We start from the raw sequence: 13,917 nt of genomic DNA, 5'->3' as shown, positions 1-13,917 counted from the left end.
CGTTCCCAGCACCGCAGCCAACAAGTTCGGGACGAGACTGACAGCTCGCTCGCCCATTCGTCACCCGCGCACCTGCATATGCATGAGGGGGCGGGGCCGCGCCGCGGGGTGGGGCCGGGGGGAGCTGCCAAGGGTGCCCCCGGCTTTAAAGGCGGCGGAGGGCGCCGCCTGCGAGCGTCCGGGCCTGGCCAGTGCCTCGCAGGGCGGCTAGGGCACAGGACTGAAGGGCTCCGTTAACACCTTCGCCCAACACCAGTAAGGCGGGGGCCGGTGCCGCTTAGCGGCCTCCACTTCTCCACCCGAGTTCCCGCCGGGTGTCAGGAGCCAGGGCGGTGGGGCGCCCCCGAGGTCACTGCTGTGGTCCCCTCCCATCAGTGCGCTGCCGCGACGCTCCTCTATGTCCAAGAGGCGATGCGGCCTCCGGCACAAATCAGAGCTCGGCCCCCATGCGGGGAGGACGCAGTGCTGGCACTGGAGCGGAACTCAGCCCCCTACTACGCCCCCCATTCCTCATGGACTCTCCCCCGCTCTTGTCGCCTCCATGCCGGCTGCAGGGGGCGCTGCTCCCCTCCAGTGCTGGAGCCTGAGCCCCTCACGCTCCTGCCCTCTCCTCAGCAAAGCGCGCTGGTCGAGCACTCACTCAACAAATGCTCCTCCGTGCACGTTGTATGCCAAGCTTGGCGCTGGCGTGGAGGTCGCCAGGCTGTGTTTTCGAGGAATGCCCAGGCCTCAGGTCTGGGCTTGGAGAGCAAGGGAAGGGAAACAGGGGGAAAAGGCTGTTAGTGCATGTCCTGAGAGCTGCCCAGGGAGGACCCTCCTGCTGCCATGGTCACCAGGCCCCCAAACCCCACCCCTCTAATCACCTCATTGCTCTCTCCCTAGGTGACCTCACTGCCCCTCTGTGGAGCCCTCCTCTCAGCTGAGTAGGGCTGGTAGTCATGTTGGTGGTTAAGAGACCTCCATATGACCCAGAGGGATCCTCCCCACCCTAACTAGCTGTCTTCCATCCCCTGACTCCCCTGGAAATCCTGTCCAGGCCTGGACTGGGTGGTGGTAGTGCAACCCAATGCCTGGAGTAGGTCATTGCCACTGTGGGGCGGGGGTGGGGCTGGGTGGGGCACTGGAGGACTTCCTGGAAGAAGAGAACTTTGGAGGCACAGGTGCTAGCCATGTTCAAGAGCTGAGGGTGGGGCAAGAATTATGCAGACACAGAGGCACTACCCTCTTTCCCCAGAATGTGCTAGTGCAGCCTGAACTGGGGACCAATGCCCTGGGCACGCCCCCTACAGAGGTCACTTGCCTCACCCATTCCCCTGCATTTTCCCCTCAGAATGAAGGCTTGAAGATCACCTGGAGGTAAGTCCCCTAGAACCACCTCAGTGACCCTGCTCACTCAGAAGGACCACCACTGCCTGCGCCCCCACAGGATCTGGAGACAGATAGGCTGGGGGGTTAAGACACAAGCTGGGCACAGCCACATGCAGACCCACACACACACAAGTATGAGGATTGAGCAGTGTTCAGAGCCTGCCTGCAAAGAGGGACTCCATGTAGAGATGCCTCCTCTCTTTAGCTTTAGCCTGGGGGTCCCCAGGGAGGGTGCTCTGGATCATCTTAGGACCCACTCCGGAGGCTGAGGCTCCATCCCTGCCTGTGCTCAACTGCCCCACTACCTGGGGTGCACCAGTGCCTCCAGTAACAGACCGTAAGGCCAAGGCAGATGAGGACAAAGCTTGGGGTGAGGGCTGTGCTAAGATCCCAATGGTGCCATAGGTCAGCCAGGTGAGAGCTAGGCAGAGCACCTATCCGGGCCTCAGGAACAAAGGGGCATGATCCCAGTAAGGGCGTGTGAGAGGTTGCAGTGGCCCTTGGGGGCTGGTGGTTAAGACTAGAGTCTTGCTGCTAAGACTTGCAGGAGGTCATGAAAGCCACCATGCCAGGTGGACTGCACGGTGACACTGTCCTCATGAAGACTCTGGCTGTGGGAAGGGAGGAGAGGGCTTGGAGCAACATAGGGAAGGGCTGAAGAGGGGGAATTCCATCAGAAGAGACGGAACCCAGGGAACAATCCCTGTCCACCTCCTGGCTTCCTGCTCTTGGCCAGCTGCAGGGGTGCGTTCAGCAGTGCAGCTGACTGATGGTGGCTTATGTGTGGCCTATTCCTTGAGGCTCTTCTGCTGAGAGCCTCTCAGCCTGGAGCCCCCCAGCCTAGGGAGGGGTGCTCCAGAGACTCAGGTTCAGCCTGCTAGGGCTTGCTGCCTTCCTGAGCCCCACAAGGTTGGGGAGATGGTGGTCTGGCCCTATCTCCCTACCTCCAGGTCTTTTGGGTGTGAGATCTGGGGGCAATACCTAGGGCACCATCCCAAGAGACAAAAGCCCCCTCCTTCTCAAGGCTCCTTCCTCCTTCCTCCCAGCACAGCCTGGGCCTAATGATGTCAGGTCAGGATGGTGGCCACACTTGCCCTCTGAAAGCAGCTGGGTGTTGGAGACACTGGAGACGTAGAGTCCACTCCCTGTAAGCATTTCTGCAGTCCTTGGGCCAGAAGTGCCAGGGATGCTGGACCCTGAAAGTGAGTCCCCAGAGGCCGGGGTGGGAGCCATTCAACCCACAATTTCAAGGAACTCATCTGCCCCTCTGGTGCTGACCTTGTTGGAGTCAGGGCTGGGGTCCAGTCTCCACTCCCACCAGGCCAGGCTGCGCTGCCTCTTCAGGAAGAGCTCTTGGTCATTGTCCTGGGGCCCAGGGGTCAGAGCACCCCTCAGCTGGCCTCAGCCTCCCAGCCCCACCTGCCCCCCCGCTGCCTCTCTGAGCCCCCTAACATCAGGAGTTTGCACACTCTGAGGGGCTGGTGTTCAACATGTGTTGCAGAAGGCATTTGCAGGGGCCACTCAGCCTAACCAGAGAACACTCCAGCAGACCAGGCAAGGGACTAGGCTACCAGGGTTTTGGACAGAGCTACTAGGCAAGGAGTGAGCTATGCTTCCGCCTGTCCTGTGGTGCTAAATATAGCAGACAGGGAGGGGAGTTTCCGGTTACAGTCCCCCTACGCCACCCCCTCCATGTCGGGAAATCAATGCCAGCTCCGTTAGGCCCACAGCAGCCTGCTGACCGCTCGTTGGGCTGCAGAATGGAGTGAAGGGCTGGACTGCACCCAATGCAAGTGCCCTGTCCCTGTTCCTACCCACACAGAGCCCTGCCCCCTGAGCCCGCATCAGTACCTCTGAGGCAGTAGGCAGTAGCTGCAGGCCATCCTGGGGGCGAGGGACACTAGAGACAGGCATGTGGGCTGCAAGCCAGGGAGGCAAAGTGGGGTGCCAGTGGGTTACTAGAACCCCTGTCTCATGAAGCCTGTCCTGTGAATGTCCTGCTGGGGCTGGCCAGGACCCTGCCACAGCCCAGCCCTTGGACACCCCACACACCTGAGGGCCTCTCCCCAGCAGCCCCATTGCTGGCCTGATTTGGTGCTCACAGGCCCCACCTGGACCACAGCCAACATTTGCATACAGGTGGTGCTGCCTTCTTGGGCCTCTGGGGCACAGTCTTCTCAGGCAGCCTGAGTGGCAGGCCACCCAGTGGGTGAATACCAAGAGGAAGTCCCTGCTTCCCTGCCCAGGGTGCCACCTGCAGGGCACAGAAGACCCCTTCCTCTCAGGCTCCTCTTTTCTTCCTTCCTCCCAGGAGCCACAGCCTGGACCTAATGCTGTCCAGGAGAGGATCAAGGTCAGGAAGGTGGCCACACTTGCCCTTGGAAGGCAAGAGGGACATGCCCAGCAGGAGGGGAGGGGGCTTAGTGTTTTGTCACACAAAGCACCTATCTGGGTTCAGCCTAGATACAGTGTCAGAGGGACAGAAGGGCAGGAAGACCTCAGCCCAGCACCAGGAACCTCTTCACCATCCCAGCAGAAGCCAGAGGCAGCATGGCCCCTGCCACCTTAGGGGATCTGGGGGCCTGCAGGGCAGCACTAAACTGCATACATCTTACACAGCCCAAGGGTCAAGACAGCCCAGAGGGCAAGGTCGGGGCATGCAGGGCAGGGTGCTCCCGGGCTTGATGGTCTCACCACACAGAGACTAGCTGATCCCCAGTCTGGAGTCCTGAGGCAGGCTGAGGCAGTCTGCATAATGCCTGGGGCACAACTGGAGCTGGTACCAGTAACATACCCCTATCGAGACTGGCCCTGTGTCTCCACCATGTGCCACAACCTCCTCTTGGGGCAAGGCTGCTAAGGGCTCCTCACAGACTCCCAGGGCCCAGACAGTTTTAGTCCAGGCTCCTGGAGAAGACCCCCTCTTGCCCCAAGGGCAGGCTGCAAGCTTTGCAATGCAGTCTGTAGAGCTATCTGCACTTTCTCTTTACTCACAAGGGAGGTTTCTGCCATCACTCCTGGAGACATAGCTCATTCCAGAACCCAGTGACCAGAAGGCCCACCCCAGGCCTGTTGTGCTGCCCTCCCTGAGCACCTGGCCTGGCTGAGCCGGGGCCCCACTCCTCTCTGCCACAACAGGAGGCCCAACCTGGGTGCAGTCTCCTGGATCCCCACCATCCCCAGCCTGCTTAGTTCCCTGTGGGCAGAGGCTCCTGCTGCAGGAGAGCTAAGGTACCCACAGAGCTGACTGTCCCCCACACTCCAGGCTCCTCTCAGGGAAGAGCTGCTGCCCCTGCCCTATCCCGGTCCTCTCCAGTCCCCAGTCACAGTCACAGTCACAGCCAGTGCAGAGATGGGAGCCATGCACACCTTTATTGGGTCTGTAGGGAGGGGGTTGAGTGGGAACCCAAGCAGCGGTCCACCTGGCTGAGGAACCAAGAGATACCAAAGATAACACCAAGGGTCTTGGGGATGTCTGGGTCATCCGCAAAGGCCTGGGCACCATCCATGGGCAGGTGTACAACCTCGATGAGTTCACCCTCCTCTGCCAGGCCCCCACCTGGGCCACTACGCTGGGCATCTGTCACCTCTGCATAGAACATGGTCTGTCTGGAGCCAGTCAGTCCCACTCCTGACCTACAGGTTGAGACAGGGTCTGTTGAGCCACCCATGGTAGCTCCGCGAGCTACCCTGCCCCTTCCATAGCCCTCCAGCCGCCTCCACTCCACTGCTGCCAGCCCTCTGTTGGGCAGGACTCTGGGACACCCTGTAACATACCAGGTTCCCCTTGAGCAGGGGTACTTGTGGACATGGGGGCATATTCCTTCTGGATTAGGTTATGTTGGACAAGGGAGAGTTTTGCAGATGTGATTAAAGACTCTGGTCATTTGACTTAACTGAAAGGGAGAGCCTCCTGGGTGGGCCTGACCCAGCTAGGCAAGCTCCAAAGGGAGAGGAGGAGCTCAGACAGGCCATTCTGTGGGGCCTGCAGATGGAGCAACCCTCCAAGCTGGGAAGGCCACAGGGGAGGGCCTGCAGGCAGCCTCAGGGAGGTGGGAGTGGCTCTGGCCAACATTGGATGAAACCACTGCTTGTGGCTATATGAGCTGGGAAGGTGACCCCCACCCTGACTGAGATGGCAGACCTAGCTGACATCTTGCTGGCAACCTGGCAAGGCCCAGGCAGAGGACCCCACTCACATGCACACCCCCAGTGCCCATAAACTATGAGACTGTAAAGGGATGTTGTTTGAAGCCATTACATCTGTGGCAGACCATGCCTCAGCACAGATAACCTTGGGCAGGCTTCTGTCCCCACTCTTGCTGGACCCAGCCAGACTTCTGCCTGTACCCAGGGCCTATGCTGCCTGGGCGGAGGGGACAGACCTAGTCGGCCTAGTGCAGCCTGGGCTGTGAGCACTCCCCAATGGGCACCTGCAGAACACAAGTTCTGGGCTGACAGCAGCATATGCCAAGGTGGCCTGGCCTAGGGTGGGATGGCAGGGAAGTCCCAGGCCCAGGCATCCAGGATGAAGAAGGGTAAAAGGAAGTCTTCTCCCTCAGTGGGCAGTGGCCAGAAGGAGCTTCAGGAAACCAGGAGAGACAGATACCCAGGCGAGGGTAGCAGAGGGCCATAGTGGTGATGGCTGGCTACTAGGACAGGGTGTCAGGAGTGGCAGGCTGGATTTCGGATTAGGAGGGGGCAGGCCTAGTGTGCATGTGGAGAGGAGAAGCAAAGGGTGTCTGGGGAGATGTCCAGTGGTGAGGGAGCCCTGGCTCACCCGAGACGTTGGTGGCATGGGACAAGGCCAGCCAGAGGCCTCTGGGGTGGGGGCTGCCCCCAGAGATGTGCTGACACATGGGGAGCAGAGTGAGGCCCCCCCCCAGGAGGGGGGACCCACCCAGACTGATTCCTGCCCTAGCTGCTTCCTTACCCTCCCACCCTCCTCTCCCAAAGACCCCTTCCTAATGGCCTGTTTCCGGCTGTGCCTTTGATGGAAGGGATAGGTCAATGAGTGTCCAGTCTCATTTCCTACACATACAAAGGAGACAAGCCCAGCCTTTGGTCCAGGCCAAGAGGAATATGCCCAGCCAAGCCACCCATTGCTGAATCTCACTCAATCACAACTCTAGTTGGGAACCCTGGCTTTGTCACACGTGACTGGCAGGTGAGTGGCCTAGCTCATCTCTGGGGCCATAGACAAGAAGATATACGTGGGCCCTGCTATATGTGGGTAGGCTGTCTGTCCAGCCCCTTGTCAGGCCTACAGGGACAGGTACTTTGACCTCTACTCACCCCCCCCCCCAGTCCTGCCTCCCCATAGCCATACTCTCCTCTCCAAATGCAAGTCTGAGCAGGGTGTTTGCTGCCTAGAACTCTCCTTCACTCCCTAGCACCCCAGGAATCAGGCTATGATGGCCTAGAGACCCTGCCTGAGTATCACTGCAGCCAGGGCTGGTGGACCACTCATCCCTGAGCCTTTGCCATGCAGCCCCTCTGCCAGGACTGTCCCGCAGACTCATCCCCCAGGAGGACTGCTTGCCCTCCTTCCCTGCCTGCCCCACAACCTGCCTACTGACAGAACTTCTGGCAAGGTCAGGCCCCTCAGATCCTCTCCACCCCTAGCATTGCAGGGCACAGGGGCTGGGCACAGCGCCTAGACACAGGGTGGACACCTGCAGAAAACCAAGGCATGCCCTTCACACCCCAGTTACTGCTTTGGCATGGAAATCCACCTTTAACATGGAGCCCACTCCATGCCCTGGTGTCCTGGGTGGCAGAGCAGGAGAGCCCAGGCTCAACAGCAAGTGGCCTATATGTGGGGCTGACAGGTGGCAGAGATGCCCCTGCCTCTCTCCTTGGAGAGGGATCCTAGCTCCTGCAGAAGACTGCTAGAGGCTGGTACTCAGCTTTGGGAGAGAACTGTGGGACTCTCCCCCTACCCCCCAGAGCTCAGCTGGGGTCAGGGATTCATCACAGTGTCCCTGAGATGGGATAGGCCCCATCCCAACATATTGTTTGTCCTGGGAAGGTGATCCCAGCTGAGAAACTTCATGTAGGCATGAGTAGGGTGGAGACACTCAAGCCTTGGGGACAATAGTCCAGAAGCATATATCCAGGCCTTACCACATCCCCCTTCACCCTCGAGAATGGCAGCCACTCGTCCAGGGTGGCCCAGGACTCAGCTTTTCCCTCATTCCTGAGCCTCCCTCTGAGAACAGCGCTGTGACTCACCCCACCCCCAGTGCCCGGCGCTTAATCCCACAGGAAGTGGCGGCATCTGTCAGCAGCAGCTGCGGCCCAGAGCTGGCCCCACTCGGTTGGGGCCACAGGGCGGGGCACAGGCTGGCTCCATCCAGAATGAGACTCAGAGCCCTGGGTTCCGGCCTGGCTAAGGACCTGAGGCCCATTCTGTATAACCCTTCCCCCAGTGCCATGTCCTGCTTACATATCCCCAGGACAGGGTACTCATTCTCTCCCAGGCAGCCTGCCCCATTCCTTGGGCCATGAGACAGCAGGACATTCCATCCCAGCCCACCGTCCCACCCACATTCTATAGGCCACCACCTGGCCCCACTCACCGGTACGTGGCTACCCAGCGCAGATCAGAGGGGGCTAAGTGGTAGCCACACTCCTCCCAAGCTTCCTTGCAAGCCACTTCCTCCAGCGAGCACCCGGGCTGGTCCACGAGGCCGGCACAAAGCTCAAATGTCACCCCTGCTGAGCCTGGTAGTGCTGGCTGCAGCTCCTGGGGCCCATCCTGGTCCGCAGCTGCTAGGGACCCTGGGAAGCGGCGTTCCACCTCACCAGCATACACAGCTGGTTGAGAGAAGGGCAGACCATGTTACAGACACATGGTGGTAACCTTCTTGTGATCCACTCTGGGTCAGATCCTCTTATAGGACCTTAATTTCCCTTGGAGCCCCTTCCCATGTCTGCATTCAGACCCTCAGAGCGCAGGGGGCCAGAGGTGACCCTGAGGTTCCCCCTCTCCAGCCTGGCTGGCCTCACCTGGCCGAAACTGCTTCACCAAAACCAGGCTCCTCTGAGAAGAGTTGAACAGGAGAATGGCCACACTGTGTATGGGGAAGGAACTCAGCACAGAAGCAGTCCCCATCTTGTCTCTTTGGGGGCCCTAGCCCCATCCCTCCATGTGCCTGCCCCACCACCCCCAACAGTCCAGGAGAGTCAGGCCCCTTGCCCAGATGGGAAGACTGAGGCTTAGGCAGGGCCAGAGCTTGCTAAGGACTCAGAGCCAAGCTAGGACCCAGGACTCTGGGGGACAGGGAAAGATATGTATTAGCTGAGCAGGTCAGGGTGGTAGTAGCTGAGGCCAGGTGAGCAACAGGACATTTGGACCTCCCTGGCCAGCTTCCCACTAGCCATATTACTCAAGCCCCATTGACCATCAATTCCATACCCCAGATGCAGGGGGGCTGGGTACCAGGAAGGCCTTTCCCAGCCCTAAGAGGGCCCACCTGCCCCATGGTCCAGATGGCCTAAGCCAAGATCTGACTCAGCCTCCAGTTCTTAGGCAGAGCTCTCACAGGCTGAGAGAGGATGTTTGGAGACCATAATGGAGCAGAAAGGCAGAGAGGGTTAGGGCCCCACCAGTAGCCTCCTGGCCCCAGTGTTTGCCTGGGCATCAATACTGGGCTTCCCCAGTGGCCAACCTAGGGCGGACTCTCACCTATCATGTGTCTTCATGAAGTCCCACGACTTCTGGGCACCATTCTGAAAGAGGCAGGGCAGCAGTCAGGAAGAGCCAAAGGCTGCAAACAAAGGCAGAGGTGTACTGGGGAGCCAATGAGGCCAGACAGACCTGCTCCCACCCAGGAGCCTGTTCGCCAGGAGCTGTAGCAGAGGCCGGGAGAGGTCAAGGACAGCCTGATGCTCCAGAGGGTGAGGCAGAGAACCAGGGCAAAGGGCATGAAGCACTGCTCAGCACAGGTTGAGTACAAGAGACTACAAAGAGAAGTATGTTGTCACCAAGTATTGGAAGGATGGTGGTGGCTACCGGGGAGGGACAGGCCAGGGCAACCTCACATGGAGAGTGGGTGGGGACCACACAGGGCAGAGCAGAGGTCAGGTTTTCACTGCTGAAGTTCCCTTGGGCCACCAAACTTAGCCAGGATGGCAAAAGTGGCCAGCACCAGGAGCAGTGGGGGTGAGGCGACTCCCAACCCCAAGGGAGGTTGTGCTCAGAACTCAGTGACTCTGTGGTCCCAGACAGGGACACCCCTCCCCTGCCTGCTCCTATGTTCTTTCCCCACCCAGAGCACTGTACACCTAGGCTCCAGCCCCAGAAGACACACAGTGAGTGGAGAGGCTGGGCCTTTTGGGGCACTGCCAGGCTTCTGGGCATGCAGAACCCCATGAGCTAGAAACCACTGAGCACAGGCACTCCTCTCCTGGGGGCCAGACCTGGGGACCTTCCCCATGGCTGCCAATGTCCAGCACGCTTGGCCCTCTGACACTCAGTTACTGGTCCTGCTCGCCAGGAACTGCAGCCTGAGGCCCTGGCCAGCTGCTCACCCCACCCTGGAGTCTCTGTCCAACTGTGAGATGGACAGAGGCCTGAGCACCAATGACAGGGCTATAGAAGAGGGAGTATGCTAAGAGAGCCTCCGTGGGGACTTTCTGGGGCAGGTGACAGAGTAAGGGGAGGGCATTTCAGGCAAGGGACCTCATAGGTAGAGGCTCAGAGACAGGTCTGAGGGGAGCTAGGAAGATGGTCTGGGCTTGGCCTGGAGGTGTCTTGGGAGGAAAGCACAGTGGCATTGGTTTCTAAAGGTGGGCAGCCCATGTCCTGTGCAGGTCAGGCTGCCCGGGAGGCCACTGAGACACCACCACCAAGAGGTGAGCCCAGGCCTGCCTGACATTGGCCTCCCCAGCAGGCTCCAGGGAAGCTCGTACCTCCTTGCAGTGGCTATGGAGCCTGCTCCCACCTCCACCCTCTGAGTAAACATCAACCCAGCCAGGGCGAGGCCTACAGAGGCCCACTGAGGTCCAGTGGGTGGGACAGGACTAGGGGCAAACATGACCCCTTTCCTCTCAGAGCCTGTCTGCCCATCAGGCTTTCTAGCTGGACACCGTAGATAACCAAGGACTGCAGATGCCCCTTGGTGGCATCCCTCATGCCTGAGGAAATGCTACCCCAGTCTGTGTCCAGCACACACAGCTGGACACCCACATCAGCTCAGCTCTGGTTACGAGCACCCATCAGCAGAAATGTGCCATGGGCTGCCCCACAGTGCTTCCCAGAAGTAGGGAGACAGTGTGATAGCCTGGAGCACCCTGTGTCACCTTCTGCCCCCAGAGCCCCAACCCCTTGGAGGCCATGTGGGCACAAGTGGGCATCCAATATCTACTAGCCTCCCTGTTCTACCCTTGGTCCCTCGGTCCTTCAACTGACCCCAGCTACTCCCATAGGCCAGAGCAGAGGAGAGGAATTCCCTGCCCTCCTTTGTGAATGGGACGACCAGAAGTGAGAGACTGGGGTGCCGGGTCCTCTCTCAAGCCAGGTGCCAACAAGGTTCAGAGGGTTGGCAAGAGGCACGGCCTGGAAGTGATGGGAAGGGACAGGAGGTGCTGGGTCTCAGGAGCAAGCTGGCACCAAGACTCAGACCACCCTCAGCTGAGAGGCTGGAGTGGGGCGCACCAAGTGTGAAGAAGACAAGCTCCTCTCAAGACCCAGAGGAGCCCCGCAGGGCACACCTGGGGCAGACAGAGTGGCAAGCCAGAGCTGGGGCCTGGACTAGACAGGCAGGAGGAAGACAGCTGGGCCCACCCGTCCAATATTCCTTTACAACCTACTATGTGTCCAATGTTAAGAAGCAGCATGGCCCTGATGTCCTGGTGACCGGTGTGGAGGAGGAGGAGACACCCTGGGAGACCAGAACGGGGCAGGTGGAGGCTCCCAGGAAAGGCCCTTAACCGCGGGGTGGAAGCCGGCTAGCAGAGGCCTCTTCGCTCATGCTCCCTACCCCGCGGCCCAGCTATCTCCTCCTTCCAATCCTAACAGGGAAGCCACCACTTCCAGGAAGACTTCCCTGACCCCCGGGGCCACCAGTGTGGTGAATCCCACGCCAAGCAATGGATGGGGCGGGCAGGAGGGTGGGACTTCACAGGCGGAACCCTGGAACGCAAGGCATAGCGCCGTCATGCTAGACCAGCTATCACAGCCGCGCAACTGTTCCCGGAAGGGACTACTGAGCCCCTCCTCCACCAGATGTCCCTCTCCGGGTCCCTCCCCGGCCCAGGGTCTCCCCTGGTCCGAGAACAGTAGAGCCAGTAGGCAAAGACGGGGCAGGCAGAGTGAGAGGCGGGGCGGGTGGGGCAGGCGGCACGAGAGGCGGCGCGCTGGGGCCGGGGTTGCGGGTGGGGCGCGGAGGCTCACCTGACGATAGTGCAGCGTGAGCGGCTGCAAGTAGGGTGAGGCGGCGCAGCGGCCCACGGCCGCCCCCTCGATGAGCTCCATGGCGACGTGAGCAGCAGGTCAGGGCCCAGGACCGACTTCGTTCCGGACACTAGCGGGCGGCGCGTGACCGCAACTATGGGCATGCCCAGTGCGCGAGCAGGGCGGGGCGGGGCGGGGCAGGCGCAACCTGTAGGCGGGCGGGGCGCCCAGGTGGCGCCTGCGGAGGGCAGCGCTCAGGTGGCGGGTGTGGGCCACCTTGGTGTTCCTGGGAAGCCGCGCAGGAACGTAGAAGGATACCGGCGTGGGGAGGAGGGTCGAGTCTGGCTGTGGGTGGAGCCAGTCGGGCAGCGAGGCACGGTGCTTTGGGGGAACTTGGTGCTTCTTGGTTGGGAGACGGAGGGCTTGGAAGCGCGAAGACTCTGCGCCATGGCCGAGGGCTGCAGCTCTGGGTGGAGAAGAGCCTAGGGAGGCGTCCCTCTCCGGGGATGGACCGGCGGGGAGAGCGGGCGTGCAGACCCCTCTCACAGAATGTCTGAAGGGGGCGGGCCCTAGAGGCTAGCCTGGACAGGGTAGGGCGCGGGAGCGACCAGAGCCAGCCAGGGCTGCCTTCCGCTCCAGGTCTTTGGGGGAAAAGCTGACTGGGGGTCGGCCTGAGCTGCTGCCCACCTGTCCCACGTGGGAGGAGTTGTTGCACTCTGTCTCTGGGCCTGTCCTTCCTCCACTCAAAGGCCATCTGCTGTTCCCTCCCCAGGAAGTCCCACCTGGCCCACACCCCCTCCTGGCGGTGGGAGCCCCGGGCAGCTGGATTCTTCCTTGGGCCTGGACGCTAAGGACGTGCCCTCCACAAGCCACCACTGCCTCCCCAGGAGCAGGTAAGAAGTGGTGTGGTGAGGGAGCTGAGCCCTGGCCCGCACCTGCACTCTGAACTTGCACCCATGTCCCTGTTAACTACAGCTGTGTAACAAAGCGCCCCAAAACTTCGTGACTTAGCAGCCACTTGTTACTGTCTCTCCCAGTCTGTGGTTTGCCTAGCTCAGTGAGGCAGCTCAGCAGCTGTATTCAGGTGGTGGAGGGTGGCATCATCTGAAGGTTAAACAGGGCTAGACTGACCAGAATGGCTTCCTTGCCCCATGTCCAGTACCTCAGTTGGGTGGCTGGCTAGCCTCCTGCATAGGTGACTTGGGCTTCCTTGAACTATCGAAGTCTTGGGCAGTCAGGGTCTTCCATGGCAGCTAGCTCCCTGGTGCATGCTGACCCAGCCAGAGGTGCTGAGCTCTTGTGACCTGGCCTTAGGTGTCACACAGTGTCATTTCAGTTGCATCCTCTGGGTCAGCAAGTTCTGGGCCACCCAGCTTCCAGGGGAGAGGACATCACATGTGGTAACACTGAGTGGTATAGAGGTGTCCTCCAAGACAAGCTGTCACACCCAACAGCTCTGCAGGGGACCATGCTTCCTACTTTTGGCCTGGACATCTATTGTCCTGGGGGCTTGAGAGCCCACCCCAGAAGCTGGCCTCACCCAGCCAGCAGCCAGATGGGCCTCTTCCTCCCTTAACACAAGCCTGGGGTGAGCTGCTTCCTGTCTGTGGTTGTTTGGAAAATGAGGACAAGTGACAACCTGAGCAGAGCATAGGCAAAGGTGGGGACCCTGCCCCTGCCCTTATCCCCCTGCCTGGCCCCACCCAGCAGGAAGCCCTGGGCTGGCATCAGGGGAGAACCAGCAGCTCCACAGAGCAGCTCCTATTGAGGGGAGGGGATGACCTTTCATGTTAACACAAGCTGAGGTGGATTATAATGGAGACTGCAGAATTTATGTTTGGTAAGACAAGCCACTGTGGGAAACAGTCTGTCAGCTCCTCGGAAGCTAAGCCAGAAGCTCCCCGTGGCCCCCCACACACACAGTAGGCACTTAGGCCAACACTTGTACAAGTGACTCTGCTCATGGGCCACAAGGCCTGTCCATAGGAGAGTGGAGAAGCGAGTAGACATCATGGGATGTTAGCCACAAGAAGGAACGAGGTTCTGACACGCACTACAGGGTGAGTGGGCCTTGCAGACACTGCTCAGTGACGGAGGCCAGACATAAAAGGCCATGTGTGACATGAGTCCATTTATATGAGATATTCATG

The 13,917-nt window shown here is 60.1% G+C and overlaps 2 protein-coding genes across 2 annotated transcripts in view; both read right to left on the bottom strand.

Annotated features, from left to right (window-relative positions):
- Positions 1 to 3,282, bottom strand: part of JAG2 (jagged 2) — a 25,954-nt gene extending 22,672 nt beyond the window's left edge. The window contains exons 1-3 of the mRNA XM_023508859.1: positions 3,220 to 3,282; positions 2,647 to 2,733; positions 73 to 207 (exon numbers count right to left, since the gene is read on the bottom strand). Of these exons, the coding sequence (XP_023364627.1) occupies positions 73 to 207; positions 2,647 to 2,733; positions 3,220 to 3,282 (285 nt within the window). The remainder of the gene's footprint in view (positions 1 to 72; positions 208 to 2,646; positions 2,734 to 3,219) is intronic.
- A 1,439-nt stretch (positions 3,283 to 4,721) lies between these two features.
- NUDT14 (nudix hydrolase 14) lies at positions 4,722 to 11,933 on the bottom strand. The gene is made up of 5 exons (XM_003803176.3): positions 11,768 to 11,933; positions 9,059 to 9,102; positions 8,380 to 8,444; positions 7,950 to 8,187; positions 4,722 to 5,004 (listed from the first exon to the last, which is right to left on the bottom strand). Exons 1-5 carry the CDS (start codon positions 11,846 to 11,848, stop codon positions 4,740 to 4,742), a joined length of 693 nt encoding a protein of 230 aa, XP_003803224.1. The 5' UTR covers positions 11,849 to 11,933; the 3' UTR covers positions 4,722 to 4,739.
- Between the last annotated feature and the right edge of the window lie 1,984 nt (positions 11,934 to 13,917).

This window comes from Otolemur garnettii, unplaced genomic scaffold, assembly GCF_000181295.1.
Source record: "Otolemur garnettii isolate 467f Iridium unplaced genomic scaffold, OtoGar3 scaffold00283, whole genome shotgun sequence".
Lineage (NCBI taxonomy): Eukaryota > Metazoa > Chordata > Mammalia > Primates > Galagidae > Otolemur > Otolemur garnettii.
Note: the sequence above shows the minus strand (reverse complement) of the source record. Positions and strands in the feature narration are given on the sequence as shown.

What these genes read in the sequence shown, in the direction of transcription:
- NUDT14 (XM_003803176.3), bottom strand. Translation starts at nt 11,848, where the DNA reads ATGGAGCTCATCGAGGGGGCGGCCGTGGGCCGCTGCGCCGCCTCACCC. An exon ending in TCACGCTGCACTATCGTCAG is followed by an intron (nt 9,103 to 11,767) that starts GTGAGCCTCCGC and finishes TGCCTCTTTCAG; the next exon opens with AATGGTGCCCAGAAGTCGTG. An exon ending in CGCTGGGTAGCCACGTACCG is followed by an intron (nt 5,005 to 7,949) that starts GTGAGTGGGGCC and finishes CTCAACCTGTAG; the next exon opens with GTCAGGAGTGGGACTGACTG.